We start from the raw sequence: 23,928 nt of genomic DNA on the forward strand, positions 1-23,928 counted from the left end.
CTCCCGACCTCCCATGTCAGTCCCAAAATGGTCACCAGAAACCACTCACCGTGGCCCAAAAAACCCCATTGTTGTAGCGCAGGTACACCCCACACAATATGTATAAGCACTTTACCTTTAAACAAAGGAGTGCATTCACCCAGTAGAAGAAAATCTTTTGATTAGGAGGCTTTATTTCTTAAATTTATCAATAGTACCTTTTTAGTGTATAGGTAAATAAACTTGAGTTCTGCGATTTAATGTGATCGTCTCTGAGCCAGCTCAGGCCCAAGTTGTAAGTGTAAAGGTACTAAGACTGGAGCTAGACGATGTAATGCCTTGTAGGTCAAGAGTACTGGAAGCCAGTGCAACAAGATTAAATCTGGGGTGGTATGATGGTGTTTCCTAGACCTAGTTAACTCTCTTGCAGCGGCATTTTGAACAGCCTGAACATGTGATACAACTTTATCAGGTAGGGAAGAGCATTGAAGTGAATGGGAACGGCTGAATTGTAGCCAATGCCACTACACAGTATGCGCACTCTGACTGATCGTGGATGAATGCTCTTTCAGCTTCACAGTAGAATTTACACCCAATAGAATAGTAGAGTGCTGGCTGCTGTTTCCTTTACTTATCACAGCTGAATCCCTAGGGATGTAATTGCTGCCCCCACCCAGTTAGCAGACCCCTGCCTGCCTCCTGTTTTACTATCCCCAGCTCTGCAGGTCGAGGTGCTAAGTGCCTCCTCTGCGAGGGTCCGTTTCACTTGTGGCATGCGGGGAAATCCCCGGAGCAAACCTGCTGAAAACATGTAAAAATGACCTGTTGCAATTTATTTTAAAGGGACGTTGTTTGTTCTATTTAATATCCACATTTCACGTCATATAAAGAATGGCAGAGTGATTTGCAAGAGAAGCTGTCAATATGCAGCACAGTGGGTTAAATCGCAATGCATTTCAGAGAAGGTTTTAAGAGAAAGTCTGTAAGCAGCTATAGTTCTAGAGTATATAGAATGTTCTTGGAATGTTTACTACAAGAGATCTGCTCACCATATCAAACTGTGTAGTACAGTAAAGAAAAAAATATTTGCCTGAAGCAATTCCAAATTGTTTGTTTGTTTGTTTGTTAGTGATAATCCATATGAATGACATCGGTTCTCGATAATCAGAAAGGTATCCTTTCCTTCTCCGCATTATCACCAGTCTGATTTCATGTCAATGATAATACCATACAAAGAATGGCAGCTATTGGCAGCAGTGTGGAGTAGTGGTTAGGGCTCTGGACCCTTGACCGGAGGTCGTGGGTTCAATCCCCGGTGGAGGACACTGCTGCTGTACCCTTGAGCAAGGTACTTTACCTAGATTGCTCCAGTAAAAACCCAACTGTATAAATGGGTAATTGTATGTAAAAATAATGTGATATCTGTATAATGTGATATCTTGTAACAATTGTAAGTCGCCCTGGATAAGGGCGTCGGCTAAGAAATAAATAATAATAATAATAATAAAGAAGCCACAAGCCAAAGAAGTTAATTTGCATTCAAATCCGATAGTCTTCAGCAAACTGTAGAAGATAACTGCTTTGTAATAATAATAATATAATTAATTCAATCAACTCACAACCACTATGGCTCATTTTTATAACAATTCAGCCTTTCAGCTTCCAGAGTTTAACAGTTCAGTTGGAAATGCTTTCAGCTAAGACCTTTCTAGTGCAAATATACTGATTCTGTGTAGCCCCTGCTGTCAGACATTTGAGATTCAGAGTTTTTCAAAATGTATTTTATAGCTGAGCAAGGTGAAGGGTGGCTGCAATTTAAATGAGGATTTTAAAAATAAATTATTTAAATAAGTTATTTGAAATGTTCATTTTTTTGCTGTCTCCTTACCATGTTTTATGTTGTAATCATTTCAGTCTGTGTTAATGTGATCACAGGCTAGATCAGCCTGTATCTTTTATATTGGAGCCAGCGTCTTCTACTAAAAAGGAAACCTGTTCCAAAGTGGCAGGTCACTAGATGGTGCTGGCTCCTACCTCTGTAATACAATCTAGCTTATGGCAGGCAAACTACATGCCGGTACTCTTCAATAGGTAAAGCCTCGCTGTTCTGTAGTTCTCACCTGCCACCTTTAAGGAATCACATGGCAAGACACTGACCTGACATGTTATCTGTTGCAGTCAGGATTTGATTACTTTTTAAAGGTAACTACAGATTGAGGCAGTTGGCTACAACAAACAGCCGTATTGTTATATTTGCATGCAAGGTATTTGGATATTGTGTATCAATCGGTACATACAAATTAATATTCATTTAAATAATTGTAGGTCAGGTTTGGGGCCACTCACAAGGGACACATTTGACTTTTGAGTACCAAAGCAGCACTGCATGATCTGCTTATGTTGTGTGCGTTTTTTTTTCTTTTCTTTTTTTATAAAGGATACCGTTCAGTATGCAGGATCATTAACTACACTGTAGTTACAATGTACTTTCACTTTTGTTATCCTCACAGTCAGATTTGTAGTACATGTTAGTAAATGTTAACTACGGTATAACTACATGTAGTGAATATACTTTGGATACGAAAACGTTCATGGAAATGTATAAACTGTTTTGCTCCCAGAAACAAATGCAAGTGAATGAGTCTACCTATACTTGGCATCCTTCCTGAGTTGTCGGTGTTGCTATTGATTGATACAAAGCCCTTATTGATTGATTTATTAAAAAATGTGTAATCTGAAAGCCACTGCTGAGTCACAGGTATCAGTGGTGGGGGTGGGGGTTAAAAGCCCCACTGTCTACTGTAATAAAGTATCCAGTATCAGTCATTTAAGGGCAATGCTTCCAGGGCTTAAGGACAGGCAGTCAGAAGCTTTCAGAGTGATTTACAGCTGAAAACAAATATACTGCGCTCAAAAGGAGACTTGATTTAATTCTAGTCATTTATATTTAACTTGTATTTTATTTCAGTTATTTGTCAAATCCAGTATTCAATTTAGTGGTTTACAGTGCATCATACAATAAATGATGAATGCAAGATCTTCATAAAGCCATTTTCAGTTAAACGATTAATATGCAGTTTAGGATTTTTATTTCCGGTTTCTGGTTTTAAAAGTAACTTCAGTGAAAGATCAACCAAAGATATCTAATAATTAAATAGCTCACAGCCTTGTACTGAAAAATCAATACAAATGGTCAGAGATGTAGATATGATTTACTGGTTTCGAGTGCTTATCTTTCCTCTACTACAAAAGCAGTCTAGTTTTGAGCACCTGTATCGGTCTGCAGGGTCCAAAGGGTTAAAACAATATTGCTGTTTGCTTTAGGAAGCTATTCACTTCCAGGAGTGACGCATGACCTTTTAAATCAGCTCAATTCAATGTTTTAAGAGACATTTATTTCAATTTTAAAGTGATTAAAGCAGAACTGCCTCTTATTTTTTTCTTTAACATGAGGAACAATTAATTATTTGAAAGGAGTTGTTGGTAACTATTATTGTATTATTACTACATGATTTTGTAAACTATATAAACATTGAATCATATAAAATCTGCAATGTTTTTTTTTTTTTTTTTTTTCTTGAGAACATGGGGGGGGGGTGGGGTATATAAACAGTGAATCTATCAAGGCCACTCAAAGGACCAAAAAATGACCTTAGTAAAAGCACAGTAAAGTATTGTGAAAGCATGATAAGTCCTAGGTAAGCATTGTAAAGTCTAGAGAGATACTGTATGATAAAGCATATTAAAACATGGTAAATGCACAGTAGAAGGAAAAGCACACCTTAGGAAAAGCAAAATGATACTATAGGATTAAGATTTGTTGTAGAATAATAGCCAATGTATTTTCACAGATTTTAACAATGCAGCATTTTTCTTGATCGTATTTATTTCAGTTTATTTTATACAAACTGCTCTATGATTTACTGTGTTAGTTTCTTTTAGAGTTTCTAAATTGAATGAGTTGCATCCAGGTTTTCAGAGGTTTTTATAGAGAAGTCATTTAATAGATACATTTGGGACTGCAGATGGCAGCCCTAATACTGAGTACAGGGATGCAGTTCATTTGGAGGTTGACTTTACATTGCTGTCAATAGGAGCAAAAGTGCCCTTAGTTGTGAAGTGCCCTTAAAACAACGATTACGTGGATCATCAGTAAACATTATGCGTCATGCTGTTTTTTCACAGTTCCTAAAGCTCATGTCATTTCAATATCTAAAGTGTGATTGGCAGGTTACTGTCTGCTTCTCATCTCCTGTGCTAACAGAGATATCACACAGTGAGTGACTGGCAGTAGCAGTGTGGACAACAGCATGTGGTAATCTTTAAAAACACATGTGATAACAATGCAACTGAATCAATTGGAAGGAGTATTGCCAGATAAGCAAGTGTAAATCCAACATAAATCCAGCTGCTGTGGCCATAAGGTAAACTAGTATGATGATGTTTTCAAAGTCCCTAGAGAACACCGTTCAAATAGCACTGTTGCCTATTGACTTGGTGTTTCAATGTAAATGTGGAAACAAAACCCCAGCCTAGGCTAACACTTATCATGTGGGGATAAACAAAAGTTAAGTCTTAATGCTGTATAGCATTATGAAGTAAATATTAAAAGGTTATATTGTTTAAAGATGGTGCTCACATTAACCCCTTAAGGTATGCAAGGAATTGAGCAGTTGTTCAAACAGTTTCTTCTTAAAATACATTTGAGTGACTCAGATGTATCACAAGGAAACTGACAATTTGGATGACCAGATCCAACCTGTTGGTACATTTTAAACCTGTTTCATGCACCTCATTGCAAAAATATGAAAGTTATCATTTTATTTGTGGGACTCACATGTCCCTCGTACCCTTTAAAGGGTTAAAAAAATAGATCTAAAGTAGGAAAAATAACCTTATGGGCCTACATAGGATTTAAAGAATACATATTATTTTTTTATTATTTGTTTATTTAGCAGACGCCTATATCCAAGGCGACTTACAGAGACTAGGGTGTGTGAACTATGCATCAGCTGCAGAGTCACTTAAAATTACATCTCACCCGAAAGACGGAGCACAAGGAGGTAAAGTGACATGCTCAGGGTCACACAATGAGTCAATGGCTGAGGTGGGATTTGAACCAGGGACCTCCTGGTTACAAGCCCTTTTCTTTAACCACTGGACCACACACGTGTTGCTACAACTGTTTAAATAACGTACCTATAATTTTTCTTTTCATTCTTAAAATCATTAACATCTGTTTCAAAACTGTTTTAAAAATGGCCACTCTAGTGCACTGATAGTGTAAGGATTATTGCATAAATTGTCAAACAGGTATAATGATCCATGATGTGGTATGGAACAGAAAAGCCAGAGCACTTGTTATGTGTTTTTTTTTTTTTTTTTTTTAATTTTTAAAACTCTTCCTGCAGTGATTTAGAGGACAGGTCTCAAACTCCAGAGCACTAGAGCAGCCATTTTGAAAAGAGATTTGATACAGACTTTAAAGTTTAAGTGTAAAAAGTTATTAGGATGTTAACAAGAAAATAAAATTACAAGTACATTATTTAAATAGTTATAGCAACAAGAGTGGATGTATAACGCTACGTATTTCTGAACCCTGCTACTTACTCTTTTTAATACAAACGGGTGAAGATAAGAAAGTGGCAATAGAGAAGTTCATTTCTACATGTTTACCCTATGAAACTACTTCCATCGTAAACATTTCATTTTTGACTGTCATTTGTCAGTAAAGTTTCCATCTAGACAATCATTCCTTCAGTGTTATTGGGTTGTATTTTGGCAGGGAATTTGCAGTAATTAGCTGCATCTGTACTTCTTGGTCTTTTTTACATGAACTGTGCAGTTAAATTAAATCACACAAAGCTTGAAGATTACAGTAGTTTCCTTGTTCTTAGTTGTCATCACAAAGTAACTTTAATACCCTAGGATATCATATGTTATACTGAAAAAAAACATACACACGTTTTGATTTGCTGGTCTGTTTTGAGTGGTGTTATTTTTCCTAGATCTTTATACAAGTCTACAGAGTTAATCATTTTGAATGTTTGCATTGGGACAATCTTGTCAAGCATCTTGAAGAAAAACGTGCAAGTTAGTGTTACAAACTTATAAATAGACTACCACCCTAGAAAGTATTGGGACAGATAAGGAAAAGGAGATTGACTGGGATGGGACATGTGTTTGCTCAAACTTCTTGCTTACTAAATAGCTTGGTATTATGCCAACATAAATATTTGTCTCTTTATTTACACATAAGAGGTCAGTGCAGAACTACAGGGTTGTACAGTAGTTCTTTTTTCTAGTGGCTCTACAATGGTGAATGGCAGTCAAGACTGGTACCACAATGTCGTTTTTAATTAGCATTTCCAAAATTAAATCCAAAGCAACAGATCGAATTAAAGATGACTTTTTAAAAATCAAAGGTAATATTGTCAATCACGACTTTCGACCTGCAAAGAGCTTGTGTCTCTAAAGGCGAGTGTGTGTGTGTGTGTGTGTGTGTGTGTGTGTGTGGAGTTTTCTTTTTTTTTGCATTTGTCTTTTTAAGGAGGAGGGTAAACTCAAAGTTGTGTTTCAGGAGGCAAGCGTAACGACAGTGACCAAGATATTTACCACCCCTTCCTTCCCCAAAGCAAGTTTGTAGACTTGTAGGCCTGATATTGAAAATGCCTTCTCATGACATGCAGTCGCCAGAGGCTGTATACGGGTTGCTCCGGGATACCAGGAGAACAGCTTGTGCTCTTTCACCCCCTGACGTTCTCTGAATATCTCCTGCGGCAGAAGTCATTTATCCTGACATCACCAGTGAAAAATGTCACTTGGCGTGGAGCCGACTGGTCCATCTTGTAGAACAATTGATGTTCACTTAGCTTGTCTGCATGTCATTCCAGCACAGTGCAACAGGAACCATTGAGTTTGTGTCTGCTGCATTGTCCCCGAGACAGCCTGCATTTCCATCATCACCTACAGTCTCTGTCTGCCCACTGCGCTCGGGCTGGTCTTGTTGATTTTTGCTATTATCTGAAGATATTTGGACAAAGTAAACTTTTGAGCTTGCACGCTTGTTTCCTGAAAGGCCCTCTTTCCCAGTCTGCAAGTGAAGAAGCAAAGTCTCTTTTGGAGGTTGGGGCCACTGCCCTTATGCTTCATGGACAGAAGCGTTAACATTTTTAATGTCTAATAAGCAGGTGGTACCTTGGTTTGAGATATCATTCATTACTGGCATCTCCGCCTCATGACATGTTCTAGCAGTTACGATTTGAGGTTGTGGTAATTTTAGAAAAATATTGCTGAAGTTATTACAAAGGTGCATACTATAAGAAGTAACATTTAAAGGAAAGTCAAGTAGACAAAAATTTTGGCTAATGTCTTCATTGATTGTGTGTATGGAAGTTGCGGATATATTCTATGAAAACATTTATTTGATTAACAGGAATAACACTTAAACCCAATTGTAAACTATACACATTGAAAACCAAATCCTGAATAACACCAAGCCACTCCTGCTGCATATTATTATTATTATTATTATTATTATTATTATTATTATTATTATTATTATTTTCTTAGCCGTAGCCCTTATCCAGGGTGACTTACAATTGTTACAAGATATCACATTATTTTTTACATACAATTACCCATTTATACAGTTGAGTTTTTACTGGAGCAATCTAGGTAAAGTACCTTGCTCAAGGGTACACCCGCAGTGTCCCCCACCTGGGATTGAACCTACAACCCTCCGGTCAGGAGTCCAGAGCCCTAACCACTACTCCACACTGCTGCCCACATAAAGTGAATGTGTAGTGTGGTTGCAGGACAGTTCAATTATAAAACACTTGGGAGAAGTAAACCAATCACTGTCAAGGATGTGTTAACTTGGGTCTGGAAATCAGAACGATCAACGGAAAATGATGAGGGAATTTGTTTATACACAGAGATAACTGATGTTCATATAAAGTTATAGTGGAAGTTTAAGCTTAGTAGTATGTTTGTTTATCTAGGTAAATTCCAGGAAAGGATTGGAACGTGTGCTTGTCTGTCCAGATGTAGGAAAGCAGCATGAACTACCAATAATCCTGATTTTAACTAGTTTAATGTTGCTGACCTGCATTAGACATGAATCATGACACATCCCCCTATTTCCTGAAACCGATGCTTCCCAGAGTAATGAAAATGCTTTCTGTTGCTGTTTGTCTGGCTCTGTGATCAATGAGCCGCCCAAGAAAAATAATTTCAAAACATTCAGCTTTCATTTAGGAACACTTCACTGACAAACTGCGTATCTGAAAAATTCATCTACAAATCTGCGTCGAGTTTCACAATGCAGTTTTATTTTTTAATAAATATTAATCTGAGGAAACCATTCAAATAAATAACCCACTATGTTTATTTAATATATCTTCAACACCTTCTTGGAATTTTAGATGAAAGAACATTCTTAATTTCTATTAGCTAAAGTTAAAATCTGTTCAGTAAGTAGGATTTTAGGTTAGACTTACAGTTGTTGGGGTATTAATTGGACTATTTATTCTTACTAGTGAATTGGGAACTGTACAGAAATGTTGTAATCTGATAGTGACTTTTTAAAGTGATTAAGTTTTAAGGTACATTGTGGTTTAAGATTAGGATTGGGTTTATGTGTCGATTTTTCCTGAGAGCATGGATGTTCCTTGAATTGTTATCTCTGGACAAAACTACAGCATTCAAATGCTGACTGAGTCACGCTATCCTGTTACAGTGACGTTGCGTAAGTCTGTCGTTTTTGTTTTGTATTATAATATATAGTATTGATGTGATACAGCCATCTGACAGTTCTTTGTATTAGGGGGCTTGTATAAGAGAATTGGCATCAGATGTCACAGTACTGCAATTATTATTAGAACATGGATCGAAGATTTCCTTTAACCTGATTGGTCAATACGAGGGTCTTAATCTCTGGTAAAGGACCTTGAATGTTTAAGTGATGTTTAATCACTGTTCCAAATCAATATGCCAGAAAATATGTAAATACAGTATTTGTGTATTTTACCTTTGTTCTGCTTGATGAAAGAAAATCTCTGTTCTAGTACACACCCTGTGAATGCTGTCTGGGTGTAGACTAATTCTGCTTCCTCGCTGCCCTGTACCTTCATTTATCTATTTAAAATTTACTAAAGTAAATACAGTAAAAAATAAATGTACTTTCAGCAACTTTTATTTCAGCATATATCATAATAATAATTATAACAACACAGGCACGGTGCTCTCTTCTCTAACAAAGACAGGAAGGAGGCTTTGGATAATCTTTATGAATAAACAGTACAATCAGCATTTACACATAGATATTTAATTATGAAAACTTTTTTTTCGCTCACTTATAAATTACTGAAACTTACACAAACTTTCACTGGAATCCTAATAAAAAATTAAAAAGTTAGCTGTACTAAAAGTCTCTTACATGTTTTACAAAAAAATCACAAACCATGTTCGCTTTTGTGTACGAGGTACCTGAACTGAAGAACAGCTCTATTTAAGTAGAACTTTAGTTTTTAGTATTGAGGTATTATTTAGGCTATTGGAAATACCCACAACGTGACAGTCCACCGCTGGGATATTGAAGCCTGAGTGAAGGCTACCAGACCATGGGTGGAATTCTGAGCAAAACGCATTGCTCATGAATAATTAGGAAAACTTTTGTATCCATTAGCAACAAAAACTAGTGCTGCATAAAATCTCGAAATTCAACAATCTAATAGCCCTCTTCAGATTCTATTGCTTCGTTATTTAATTGTATTTTTTATATTTAAAAAAATATAGGATAGGGAGCTGTGTAAGATACAAGCTGATTTTCACTCAGTCGGAGTGGCCAGTAAGAAGCGGATTTTCAGTCGGCCAGTGAAGCCACTCATTGGTACCTGCTCTGACCGCTGATGGGGTGGATATCAGCTTGTACATACAATAGTCTATATGTATTAAGTATGACTGACTATATTATCAGTTTAATATAGCCAGAGTCATCCACTGAATCAGCTTAATCATGATCAATCAGTTTTACTGTCTGCAAGCTTTTTTTTTTTTTTTTTTTTAAATACTCCTAACAAACCTACAGCTGTGGCCAATAGTTTTGCATCGCCTAGAACTTTAGGATTGAGATCTAATTAACAAAAAAAAAAAACTAAAAAAACTATATTAACATAATTTAGACATTATTTAACATCACGTAAGCAAAGAAACAACAAAATGATATTGCAAAAGTCAACCTGAAGCCATAATAGTAGTACAGTATTTCACGTTAGATTTTGAAATGTCACATTTTTCCATTTTTGACAGCTTTTTTTTTTTCGTGAATTATATGGAAAATTACAAAGTGGTATGTAAATCAATTTGTTAATGCAACATTATTCATTATTCAGGTTTCATTCGACTTTGACGCAAAATTAGTTAATTCTACAGGGTGATGCAAAACTTTTGCCTGTTCATCACAGAAACAGAGTCTGACCTTTTGCCGTCTTCTTATTTTGTAGGAAATCGTGTTGGTGGTGTTCTTTGGGGTTGAGTATGTGGTGAGATTGTGGTCTGCAGGATGCCGCAGCAAGTATGTTGGTATCTGTGGCAGGCTTCGCTTTGCAAGTAAACCTATTTCGATCATTGGTGAGTACAATACAAAAATAATAGTCAAACCCACTTAATATTACTCCTGCTCATTATCAACATATGAAAATGCCAGAATATAATGGGAGTCCACTTAATTCCACTTTCGAGAATAAAAGCCTAAGATTAGAAGGTTTACATAAAAGGTAAGGTAGCACTATATAGCATACAGAACACTGTGGTGTGTACAGTATATGGGATGGACCTTTCATTAATACAAAATACTGTAAGCAATGCAATACTTGCACTGTATTCTGGGATCCACAGCAAAAAAACAAACAAAGAAAAGCATTATATCAACTTGTGTTTTAAATCTTATGTTGCCAGGTTATTGGTGAACTCCTGATAGAGTGCTTTTGCTCACACTATGATGAGATGTAGTTTGTCTATATCTACGTACAGTAGCATATTGTATCTGCATACTGTAAAGTATACTCCATTTTATTGTTTTTTTAATTATTGACTTGGAGAGTTAAAGGCTGTAAAAAGTGGGAATGTTAAAAAAAAATTAAATATTCTACAAAGATTGTTTATTACAATTTCAAGATTTTCAGCCTTGAATTTGTGTATGGAACTGAAGTTGATATGCTTTTAAGCTAGGTCTACATTTTTGGTCTCTCTGTACCCTATTAAGACACTGTCATGTAAGTACAGTGTTTGTTCAGGTGTAATCTCCTTCTTTTCCGCTTTGCAGATTTGATAGTTGTTTTAGCTTCAGTAATTGTGCTGTGTGTCGGCTCAAATGGACGAGTCTTTGCAACCTCTGCCATCAGGTAATGCTTTAAATACAGTACTACTTATTGCTTTTAATTGTTGTCTTCCAACAGTATCTAGACATGAAAGTGGTTTAAAAGGAAATGTGGAAAATGTGTTGCGGCCATCATGTTAATTTAACCTTTAGTTCCTAGAAGGCTCATGTGCATCCATCGTCCAGATTCCTAGAACAGTTGCAGGGTGATATCCTTTTCTACTGCTTGAGTATTGTGAAAAAGGATATAATAAAAACACTTTACAAAACTGAAAACAAGCAACTCATATAATTGACCATCTTAAACACTCAAGTTGTTTGTTTCTGGATTAGTAACATTAGAGTTCTAAAACAGGGAGTTAATTGGCTAACTGGTACTGGGACAAATATTTGCCTGTTCGAATAAAAACTGTTTGAAACATTTTATTCGTCAATATAACATAATTTCAAAAAGATGCAAAGGATACCAATTCATGAAATAAGTAACACATTCTGCTATACAGACGTATGTATCACCCCTTTCCTGGACAACTTGATCAGGTTTATTATTTTACTCCTGAGAGATTTTATTGTAATAGGTATACATTGTAATTTTGTTTTCCAGCTAATACAAAATGAAAGAATATTAAAATGAAAGAATATTAGTTTTAATTTTTTTAAGAATATCAGAAAATGAAATAATGCACAAAAAGGAAAAATATGCTTTAGGAATACGGCCTGCTGTCTTTCCATTTTGGATATTTCGCTTTCACTCATTCTACTTGGTAATACTCCAAAATCGATTAATAAACTCTGCGCAGTTTGTACTGGTCCTGTTGGAGATGAGAGGCCATGACTGGACTAAACAAGCACTTTTCATTTTCTTTCAGAGGTATCCGCTTTCTTCAGATTCTCCGGATGCTGCACGTTGACCGACAGGGAGGCACCTGGAGGCTTCTGGGGTCTGTTGTTTTCATTCATCGGCAGGTGGGTCTAATGACAGGGATCAGGCGAGGGGGTGTTTTCAACTTGCAATGGCAATAGTATATATTTTATAATAAGAGACATTACAACTACGCTTTTTAATTAAAAAGTAAGAATCGTCTCCAAAAAATAAAATGTTTCAAGAAAGAAGCTCTAACTATTTCTGCACTTTTTAACCTGTTAACCAAGCCCAGTCTTGTGTAGGCCCCTATTATCATGTTTGTGTAACTTATTTCCATATAAGACACTGAAACCATTGAGCTTGTTGTATTTTTGCAAAGTTACTTTGAATGAGTGCTGAAAGAGTTATATATTAGCAAACATTTCAACAGTTATTACATAGCAACCAACTCTCCCATCGTTTTCTGTGGAAGTCAGCCATCCTGTTATTTCTCAATAACAGAACAGAAAATAAAGCATGGTTGAGAGATGACACTAATTAATGACAACTGTTCTAAAACCACTGCTTGCTGATTAAACTTTCACATGGGCGCTCAAGCCCTGCTCTCTTCAGTACACTACAATGATTATTTCAGACAAACAAAGGTAAATAAAAAGAACAATTTTAAAAGGTTTTATTCACTTGAGACTTCCATTATTACAGAGGAACACGCCACAGTAATGCTATTAACCCTTAAATAAACTTGTGGACAGTAAATCAAAAAACAAGGCCAAATATCTGTATTCAGCATTATTACATTTGTGTTTTGTAGGAGCTGATAACAACCCTGTACATTGGCTTTCTGGGGTTAATATTTTGTTCCTATTTCGTGTACCTGGCTGAGAAAGACGCTGTTGATGCTGATGGGGTCACGGAGTTTGCCAGCTACGCTGATGCCTTGTGGTGGGGAGTGGTAAGGATGTTATGTCGCTTGGATGTTGGATGTGTTATTCAGTAGATTTCTACTACAGGCAGGCCAAATCAGTCAGCATTGTTTTATTTTATTCTCTAAATCTCATCCGCAAGATCCAGGTTTAAAATTCTGGATGCAAGAATATACAGTTTAGGCATAAGTATGTAACATTTGCAATGGATAACTCAATAATATCAGACTACTTTTTGTTGATCAAAGCTCTCTGTATTTGGATAGACCCATCACCACAACAATCTTAGACTTGGCTTAATCTCGTTTTATAAAATTGTCACAGTAAATGTTATATTAATCTTCTAACTTATGCTTTGTGGAGATAGTGTCCCATCCCACCATTGACTGTTTATTGATTTAAAATATCAATGTGCTTGTGATACTGATTTGTTGATAATTTTTTTTATCCTTAATGTATTACTTAATTGTGTGTGTGTATAACATGGGATTGGTGTATGCAGTATAACCCACAAGTCACAATCAAAGTAACACAGGTGAATATCACGGCCCTTGAATGAACAAATTGGACTGTTTTTACTTAAAGATTTACAATATTGCCAGTTTATTTTTCCATTTAGAAAAAAAAGTGGGGCAAATGTTTTTTTATTCCTTTTTAGAAAATATGCCTTTGTCATTGCTTCAAAAAAAGTGTCCTTAGAGGGTCTATTTTCTTAAGACAAGACAAAAGTGTTACTTTACTCTGTTCTTATATAGTGCGTTTACACTTACAATCTGAGCCGCCTGAGACACGATTGGATTAAACGATGTTTATCATTTGGGCCAGACAGTTACACTTGTACTGGACTCTAAGCCAGCTCTGAACTAATTTATTTTGTCGGAGTATTTTGATGTCCATCATTTTGTGTCTTAAGCTGCCATGATTCATAATTAGTATAGTGTTTCTGGAGTTAGCTGAGCTGAGTATTACATTTGTACACAGTTATTTAAAAGTCATCAATATATTAAGAAACAACACTTCAGGCGTTACCATGTTCCAATTGGGCCTGTCTATTCCCCCATTATCAGATTGCTCTACTAATACGCAAATCTTAACAACACCCCTGTTTCTTTAAATTCCCACTTACAACTGAAAAGACTTTTGAACTCTTGAAAGCTTGTCTTTGTATAATGTATAATTTAATCTAATAAACAGTATAAACTCTTCAAATCGATTATTAAAATGTTATGTCTGTGGTTTTATTTTACCCTTGCTTGTGTGGCGCCTCATTTTCTTTCTATGTTATGTAAAACATGTACGAGGTAGAATCCTTACATAATATGGATTATATCCTTACAGTACAATTACCATACAAATATGTAAGGTATTCCAGCCGCAAGCGCCCAAATTATTTCAGTTTATTAACATAAACAGAAAATATCACCACACAATGCTTTAAAAAAAAAAAAAAAAAAAAAAAAAATCTCTGCGTCTTAACTCTTGTAAAAGCTTAGGAGAGATTTCTGAATTGAGTTTATACAAGTAGATCCTGTCTTGGCAGGCAAAATACCTTGCGATGGAGACTGACTCATTACCCTGTCCTTGGATGAACTCACCCTGCTGAGCTTCCCCATTGCGCTGTCTCAGTGTTAACGCTGTGCCTTCATTGTGCTTTTATTGCACTTTGCTATGCTTTTACTATGAGAAACTAAGGGCTGTTCTGGTATCTTCATGACTGTAAACAGAAATACCCAAGTGAACTGGTGTAGAACTATGACAATAGTTTGTTTTGTAATAATGGATGTGTGATAATAAGAATTTGGGTGCAAACGGATAAGTGAAATAGGGGGTTACTAATTTTACCCTAGGACTTAAAAATGGTCTTAATTTATTATCACTCTTAATCACTTTGAACTTTGTGTTGTTTTATTTCCACTGGCATTCCGTACAAGCAGTAAATGTCATTTGTATTGTATACTTCTATAAAGGAACAGCGTGACGCTATTGATGGGTCTATCCATATTAAGGGTGCCGGGGGCAGTTCCTGCATACCCCAGGCTATTACAGCTATTGATGCTGTTTAAACAGCGGTAGGCAGAGATGTTTTATATAAATTACATTTTTGCCAAGTTATTTTAAGCAGGCTATTCAAAGTATCATTTCAGCAACTGCATACACTGTATTCAAGCATTACCAGTAAGTTAATTACAGTCCTAGTTTTATGTTCAGCAATGGGTGTGGGGATACATTAATGGTGCTAACAGTTTATAGTTTAAATGTACCCTGAAGGTTAAATATTTAAAATGTTTTAATGTCAAATCTGTTGCATGTGAAATAAAGATGTTAGCACTGGTGTTTTATACAGTAGTATCTATACAGTGTAATGTTGTTTATTCAGTATTTATTCAACATTCACATTAGTGTTGTTTAGATGTAGTCTCATACACATTAATATTGTAGTGGTTATCTAAGTGGTTACCAGGGTGCTTCTATGGGTTATCTAAGTGGTTACCAATAATTTTAAATTTTAAACATTTTGGAAATTAAATGGAATGTAGCACCTCTCTCTTCCCACTTACAACTGAAAAGACTTTTGAACTCCTCTCAAATGCATTTAGTGGTGGCATCTGGATGTGTGTCACACAGTTTTCTATACATCTAGAAAATGATTTATCCAGTTGTGTTGCAACTTTGTAAGGACATTCTTTGTAGAAGTTATTTGTAGAAGTTATCAGAATCTGTAAATATAAGGACGTAAAACGTATATATTTTAAATACGTTGCGTATGGGCCATTTAGATCTACTTTTTCATGTTACTAATTTTGTATTTATAACTGTTGCAACGGATGTCACTTAATTAATTTAAGTCCTATAATGCATTCACAACAGAGTTTTACAGCAGGTTTCTATGATTTTGTACAGAAACGCACAGCAGTTCACTGATCCCTCTCCTTGCAGGTTACTGTGACTACGATTGGCTATGGTGACAAGGTGCCTCAGACGTGGATAGGCAAGACCATCGCCTCCTGCTTTTCAGTGTTTGCTATTTCATTCTTTGCGCTGCCTGCAGTAAGTTGGTGTCCTGGGGGTTTCGAAGATGAAATGCCTATTTATTTAAATTGAGTCGCTATATTACAAGGTACCTCAATATGCACTACAGTGGCATAGAAGCATTCACTCTATAATTCTATAAAACTACAACCAACAATCAAGCACTGAATTGTTTGTTTCGGTCTTGTGGTCCCTAAGATGGATTCTGATATAGGAGTATGGACAACAGGGTAATATGTAGGAACTTAGACTAGAATTAATTTATAGTTAATAATTAATAATGGTTATGGTGGTCCAGTGGTTAACGAAAAGGACTTGTAACAAGGAGGTCCCCGGTTCAAATCCCACCTCAACCACAGGAGTCATTGTGTGACCCTGAGCAAGTCACTTAACCTCCTTGTGCTCCGTCTTTCGGGTGAGACCTAGTTGTAAGTGACTCTGCAGCTGATGCATAGTTCACACATCCTAGTCTCTGTAAGTCGCCTTGGATAAAGGCGTCTGCTAAATAAACAAATAATAATAATAATAATAATAATATAATTTTGGTTTAATCCAGGCCTGGTGTAATTAAGATGTATTCCCTCAGTGATTTCTTGCACATAATATCAGGCATACATCTGTATTAAAACTCCAATGATGTTCATGATTTTTTCTTCAATGAAACCAAATAAAAAATCTGCAAGGGGGCGGTTTTGGGTAGGCTGGGATAAGCCACAGCTGGATTTCACAGCATGGGTGGGAATCACCATGGATTGCATTGACCTCCTATTTTTAGAGGTATCCCAAGATAACCACAGATTCAGGGTTGATGCAATCCAGGGGGATTCTGCCTTGCAGTAATGATGAGGCTTATCACATTGAGGTATAGGTTGATCATATCAACCCATAAGTGCTGAAAACTGTTTTTAGCAGCAGCTAAACTAAATGGGTCCTATTCACAACGTTTTTAGTGTTTTTTTAAGGGTATTTATATACACTCTCTCAGGTTAAACAGTTCTTTAAAAACTAAGAATATAAATATTTTTCATGAACTGTAATTTTGATTTAATTAATCAAAATTGGCTTAAAAAAAACTTTTTTTTTTTAAAACAGTCCTTAGTGTTTTGTTAATAGGATCAGCATCTCTGAATAACAAGCTGTTCTGATGGTGTTTTTTTTCTAGGGAATTCTTGGCTCTGGTTTTGCCTTGAAAGTCCAGCAAAAGCAGCGACAGAAGCATTTTAATAGACAGATTCCTGCAGCGGCGTCACTCATACAGGTGAGAGACAGCAGTCATACACAGCGCCGTATTTCAGTCACTGCTGAGTAATGCAGGTAAACCCCTTGGTTCTAAATATAGACCCCAGCTGCACCTCCAAACACAAATAAGACCTCACACTGTAGCACATTCCATTTTTAAAGATCACAGATCTGTTTTTCACTTACAAATTTTCTTTGTTTCTTTATCTTAAGGTTGCTACACATGCTTAGTCATTCATTTTCTATGGTTTCTGCCTGTTTTTCAAGTATATGACTTAATTAGTTGCTCGTATACACTGGTTTCCAAACAACTGAAATGTGATTCAGCAGCTGCGGATGACTAACTTATCATAAGCTTATTTTACAAAAGCCAGCTGCTACTTTCAATACACACTTGAAAATAATTAACCCATTATGCATTTGAGTGAACCATAAATAAGCAAAATGAATTTTAAATCAAAATTATCAGCTAAATAATAATTTGATATAATGTACATAGCAATGATGTACAGTATGAGGATATAGCCTACGTAACCTCCTTTGGAATGTCGTTGTCTTCTGTTAAATTTAGTAATAATTCGGTTCTGAACATTTTCTACATATATTTCAAATGTGCACAAGTATTAAAAAAAAAAAGCACTCCATTAAAAATGTATCCATGCTTTCAACACATTTAATTAAAACACTTGAACAGCAGGAAACCTGTTTGGTGAAACCAATTTCATTGTCATCCTCCTTGTACGAAAATCACAGTATTTAAAAAAACAAAAACAAAAAAAACACTAAAATAATTGTATACACATTAGAAAAGGAGTAGAGAGAGTTGGTGAGTAGATTGGGTGCAGGTTTCAGACTACCATATTAATAGCAACCAATTTATAGACTCATCTGGAGTGCTGCTGGCAAACAAATAAATGCAGTAGCAGGGCCTTGAGATTGCAAAAGCACAGAATTATTTAACATTAACCTGAGGAATACAAAGAGGTGGTTTGATACACTCAGTTCTGTTAACGACCGTGGTTATGAGCCGGCTGCTTCATCAGAAATTCCTTATTTGAAAGCAGAAGTTAAAAAAGGGAACATGCCAGAGCAGTGGGGTTCGGATGAAGGGAGGGAGCCAGGGACTGGGTGCAGAGGCGGCTCCTGACAATCAGTCTTTCTGGAGATCAGAGGGAACTGCAGTCGCAGTGCCTGGCTTTTGACAAGTCAGCGAAACACAAAAGGTTTCAGCTGGTGATTCAGCTCAGAAATATGAAGTTCTCCACTTTGTGGTTTTTCAGTGCTCTACAATAAGGCAATTGATTATTTTCAGCAGGAAAAGAGCACACATATTTTTTTGCCGCTTCAGGAGAAAAAAAGGGTTAGAGGGGAAACATCTGCAGGTTTGGCAGAGCTAAAAGACAATGCTGAACTCTGCAATGAGACACTGTTGTTGCCATGTCGTACAACGTAGACAAGAGAAAAGCATCCATTTTTTAATGTAATATTTTAGCTCCTCATGCTTATTAATCAAATGTTCCAGGAAAATATTCAGTTAATACATAGTAATAGAAGATGATTAAGTACATTGATCAAGTATTAGTAAAATAACTCCAATACATATTTACACAATACATAGTTAGATACATATTCTATATTTGAACATACAGAAATTAGATATTTAATTACATACATATTCACACATCAGGTGTTTAAGAATCTATGTTTCTGTATAATATAGCCTAAATGATATAATTACAAAGCGGTAACAGCAGAGTATGTCGCATTTAAAATATTGAATAAAATGCCTTAGTAAAGATCGTATTGCCCGAAACCTATTTGAGATCTATCAAGTCCTAATTACAAAGCTTTAATTAAGGAGCTATTTAGGGTCTGAGAATTCACACTTGCAGAGTTATTTTAAGATGTGTGAAATTTGTTAGTGACCTTGACATTCTTGACCATACAGCAAAGCGGTCATGTGACACTTCTTTTTTTTGTTGTTGCTCATACACATTCCTCGAACATGTTGACACAGCATTCCGAGTCGCTTGCGTTACGCTCTGACAAAGGGATCTTTCGATTTCACAACCCCCTACCAAGTTTCCAAGAGATCATAAGGGATAAACTGCAGTAATTGCAGTGCACATGCTAATGTGCCATATAGTAAAATGTACTTTATAGTGCAGACAAAACTAGAAGGGTTTTCTTTAAAACAGACTTCTACAAACTTTACTGAAAGTGCCACATTTGTTTTACTAACAAAGTTCAGATGTTGTATCTATAGTAGATAAATAAATACAATCCCACTCAATTATTGATTTCTGCACAGTGGACTAACATGAAAATTCTTTTGAAAGACAAACCGCTTTTTCTGGCAACTTTTTTTTAGCTACTATTCTAGCTGCAGTTTGATCCTGTGTGAGCAACATTGCATCAAATTGGATTTACTTGGTGAAACTGTTTTTAAATGTCACATTCAATGGATTGATTCAGCAGTTACCTGATAAGAGTTGCCTGAAAGTTGCCAGGACTCTATTAAAACAATCTAATCAGTACTTTATTTTTCCAGACGGCCTGGAGATGTTATGCATGTGAAAACCCTGACTCCTCAACTTTCAAAATGTACATCAGAAAAGCCGTCAGAAACTATGCTTCACCATCCAGCCCAAGACTAAAGAAAACGGTGAGGGGAAATATTCTGTATCATGAGTGTTACCCATTCATTGAATAAAAAAAAAAAAAAAACATAGGAACATCCAAACAAAAACAAGAAAAAAAAGATGGAATCTAGTAACAACCAACCAAGTGTAAGCTTGCTGTGAAAGTTAACCCATGATGGCACTTGAACAACCTTTTACATTTGTGGTTTTTCAAAGGGCCAGTGTTGTGAGCTCGATTTTGAAGGTGGCGTCACTGGCGCAGCTGTGGTACTTTAGCACTGAGATGTGCAGTGTTTGAACCGAACCATGCACATACATTGTAAAATCATTGTAGTATAAATGCATGCCTATATGCCTGTTTAGCTGTACTACTGCATAGCTAAATGTGCTTTCACATGTTGTTGTGTTTTGTTTTTTTGTTTGTTTGTTTTTTTTTTCAGCTGATTAGTGCAAACCACGTTGAGCGTTGTGTAATATATTCAAATGAATGTTATTTTTTTATTTCAGGTTAAAGTCAGGAAGAAGACCAAGACTGAGAAGGACAATGGAACAAACTCACCTATGGTTCCTCACATCACGTATGACCACATCGGGGAACCACAAAGCTCTGATGGATTCAGTAACTCAGCAGGTAGGGGAGAGATCGGTGATGATCAATGGCCTGGATCATAACAAGCATAACGGGAGAACAGGATACTGTATTCTAATCACTGTAGAGTTAGGTAGACAGAAAGGCGGTGACAGACTGAATATGAGACCACAGTGGTAGTCTAGCAGACAAAGACCAACCAAGTCAAACACTTGTGTGAGAGAGACCTCTTTTACTTTACCTGCAAGTTTTTAAAATGCAATTTCTTGCCTCTTATTTTGCTGCACCTCTCCTTTCTATACTGTAGTTCTTTGCTTGTTTTTAGAAATGCAGATATTTTAAATGCAACGCTATAGATAAAAAACAAAAAAGCTGCTGTATGGTTGCATTCAGACCGTGTGAACTACAGCACAGGTACCAGGATGGAGCACTTTCTCTAGTGTTGTATTTGAAATATTTTTCATAAAATACAATACACAGGGATTAGCATCCTGTTATTTATACATTTTGATTAGAAATCACCCGTAGCTAGAAGTTGTATTTATGTCTGCCACTCTTTTAAGAAATAAATGTGGTGTACTTCTTTTAAGCATAGATGCTGGTCTTAATTTTAAACCACCTTTCATTTTTCAGCCCTTTTTAACATGTTTTTTTGTTACAGTTCTTACTTTTCTAAGATATAGAAAACAATCAACAGTGAGAGGTAATTGTTTAACCCATCGTAACTATCACCTGCTCTTACCAGTCAGTAGTCCCAGAGTAGATTGTAGCTGTTCATAGGGTAGCTGTAAGCAGCCACTTCTAACAGCTACACGATCATTCAAGTTCATTACAGTCAATCACATCACAAATGTGTGACCTATTCTTGATAAAAGTGCTATTATAGGTTAAAAGGGAGTGATAGTAAGAAACAAAATGTCCCATTTCTAAGGATTTGTCTGGATGCCTAATGTCAATGTTGAGCCAAGAACATTGGGGAACCCCTACTTTAAAAGTGCTTCACATAGTTTCCTAGCAGATCAAAAGACATGTTTCCAGAATTAATATAATTCTGCTATGGCAGAAACGGTAATAAAGAAGTTATTAACACACACACACACACACACACACATATATATATATATGTGCTAGACTTCTATACCTTCCTATTTTTATGTCCTGATTTCTTCACTCCTCCTTTCTTTTTTTCAATCCCTTCCTTCACCACTGTGCCACCCTAAATGCAAGTATCCAGGCGAGACAGTGGCCTTAAAAATGATTGGTAAGTTCAGAGCAGCAGCAGCCATGGGCCGTTTTGAATAGAGACGCCAGGTCAGGAATCTAATGCATCTACCTCTGGCAGTAACTAGACAGTTCAGGTCAGCAAATTGTCTACATAATAACAAGAGCAAGTTCTTTAGGACAGTAGACCTTTTAGTGTAGCTTGTGGGAGGCTTGAGATTTGTAAATTTCTATGTAGGCTGTGTCTGTATCCGGACAGTGTGTTTTGAAACCACTTTTTTCTCTAAAATACGGTATATTCTTTACTTGTTTGGCATCCATGACATGTGTACTGCATGTGACAATTTTATAGACCAGGATTACTTACAGCTAAATTGCTCATTTAACATTTGTTTTTAACAGATGCGCATATCATGTGGATTTCAACATGAAGCTAACTCTTGATAGATATACTAAGTAGATATACTCAGCATGTCTTGTTGTGGTACTGTAACCAGGGCAAATCATTTTCACATATACATTTGTCATGCTTTTCATACTATAAATCTCAAGTTGACACATGTTTCGGCCAATGTTTAACCTTCATTGGGAATGATGAAGCAATTCCATGAGTTTGGTAGTCAACAACTAGGTAGTTTCAAAGTGAAATTGTTGCCTTGGTGACAGTAGCTTTCCTTGTTGTTTTTTTTTCTCTGCATTGTTTTGGCTTTGTTTCACTGTGTTGTCTCTTTTATGGGTGATGTAGGCCGCCCGTCGTCCTGGACCTCGTTTCAGTTCTACTCCCCCTCTCCAGGTAACACTGCTCTACTCTACCCCACTGTCTTTACATGTCCAGGGAATTTCTCCTGTCTCTGCAAGCTTGAACTGAAACGAACTTGTCAATTAATACCATAACGCAGCTAGTTGTAGGTTGCGTGCTCAAACTCAGTAATTAATGGTTTCTATTTTGTTGGGTTAGGTATGAATTGTTTCATGTATTGCACCTACAAATGTCACCTACAACTTGGAAATGGAACCAGGGTTGTAAAATGAACACAGTTTGTACTCGTAAAACTTATTCATATCTGTATTTTATTTATTTTTCACTGACTGTAAAATGGTAAACAAAGTGTTGTCAGTGAATTTAGGCAACACATTACTATATAATAGATGTCAAATGTAATTGTAATTATTATTATTATTATTATTATTATTATTATTATTAATTGGTCATTTAGCAGATGCTTTTATCCAAAACGACTTGCAAAGACTAGGGGGTGAACTGTGCATCATCAACTGCTGCTGCAGAATCACTTACAATAGGACCTCGGTTTTACATCTCATCTGAAAGACGATTACATATGAACAAGTGTATAGTTACTGTTGAATTCATACCTAACCCTTACACAAACATTATTTAGTACTACATTTATACTATGTTCACATTAATTCCATATCATGTATGTTAGTTCCATAATTTATATATATTTACACTTATTTTAAAGTGGCTACTAAGTTGATTCAGTGAAATAATCCACCATTTTTAATGTGGCTTATGAGCATATAAATGTTTGAATTAATCAACTAGAAGACCAAAGGTTTCCCTTCATAATATATATTTAAGAAATGCTTAACCCTTTTATAAAAAGGATGTTTCATGAATAGCATGAAACCTTATTCATTAAAACAGACTAAAGAACTCCTTTAAACCGTCGTGAATCGGGTCCAATACAATGCTTCATAAAAGCTTACGTAACTCATCATAATAGGACCTTGCCATTAAGAAAGAAAATGCAAAAAAGAAATACAGTTCATTATTTCCTCGTTGCCTTAACCTCCTAATACAATATAGTTCTTTCCTCCCCAAGTGCCCCACAAGCTCCGGAAGTCTGGGAGACATCTTGCCCTGGTTGAGTTTTAAGACAAGGGTTAGATTCTTCACACCCATCCCCAGTGTCTAATATTAGGGTGTGTTTGCCTTGACCTTCTTAACTACCTTAACTACCTAGTCCTTGTCTATTAAACTTAAAAACTATGGTAATCCATGGCACCAACCCAAGTATTTCAAATATTTAAATGAC

General features: G+C 36.1%; 1 protein-coding gene across 4 annotated transcripts in view; it reads left to right on the forward strand.

The window, feature by feature from the left end:
- LOC117434639 (potassium voltage-gated channel subfamily KQT member 1-like) overlaps window positions 1-23,928 on the forward strand; it is a 358,344-nt gene that overhangs the window by 71,372 nt on the left and 263,044 nt on the right. For all 4 annotated transcript variants that reach the window (XM_034057236.3, XM_059002773.1, XM_034057235.3 and 1 more), the window contains exons 4-12: window positions 10,485-10,611; window positions 11,306-11,384; window positions 12,229-12,325; window positions 13,036-13,176; window positions 16,085-16,195; window positions 17,340-17,435; window positions 19,968-20,081; window positions 20,566-20,689; window positions 22,614-22,661. In XM_034057236.3, coding sequence (XP_033913127.1) covers window positions 10,485-10,611; window positions 11,306-11,384; window positions 12,229-12,325; window positions 13,036-13,176; window positions 16,085-16,195; window positions 17,340-17,435; window positions 19,968-20,081; window positions 20,566-20,689; window positions 22,614-22,661 — 937 coding nt within the window. The remainder of the gene's footprint in view (window positions 1-10,484; window positions 10,612-11,305; window positions 11,385-12,228; window positions 12,326-13,035; window positions 13,177-16,084; window positions 16,196-17,339; window positions 17,436-19,967; window positions 20,082-20,565; window positions 20,690-22,613; window positions 22,662-23,928) is intronic.

Source organism: Acipenser ruthenus, chromosome 28 (genome assembly GCF_902713425.1).
Source record: "Acipenser ruthenus chromosome 28, fAciRut3.2 maternal haplotype, whole genome shotgun sequence".
Lineage (NCBI taxonomy): Eukaryota > Metazoa > Chordata > Actinopteri > Acipenseriformes > Acipenseridae > Acipenser > Acipenser ruthenus.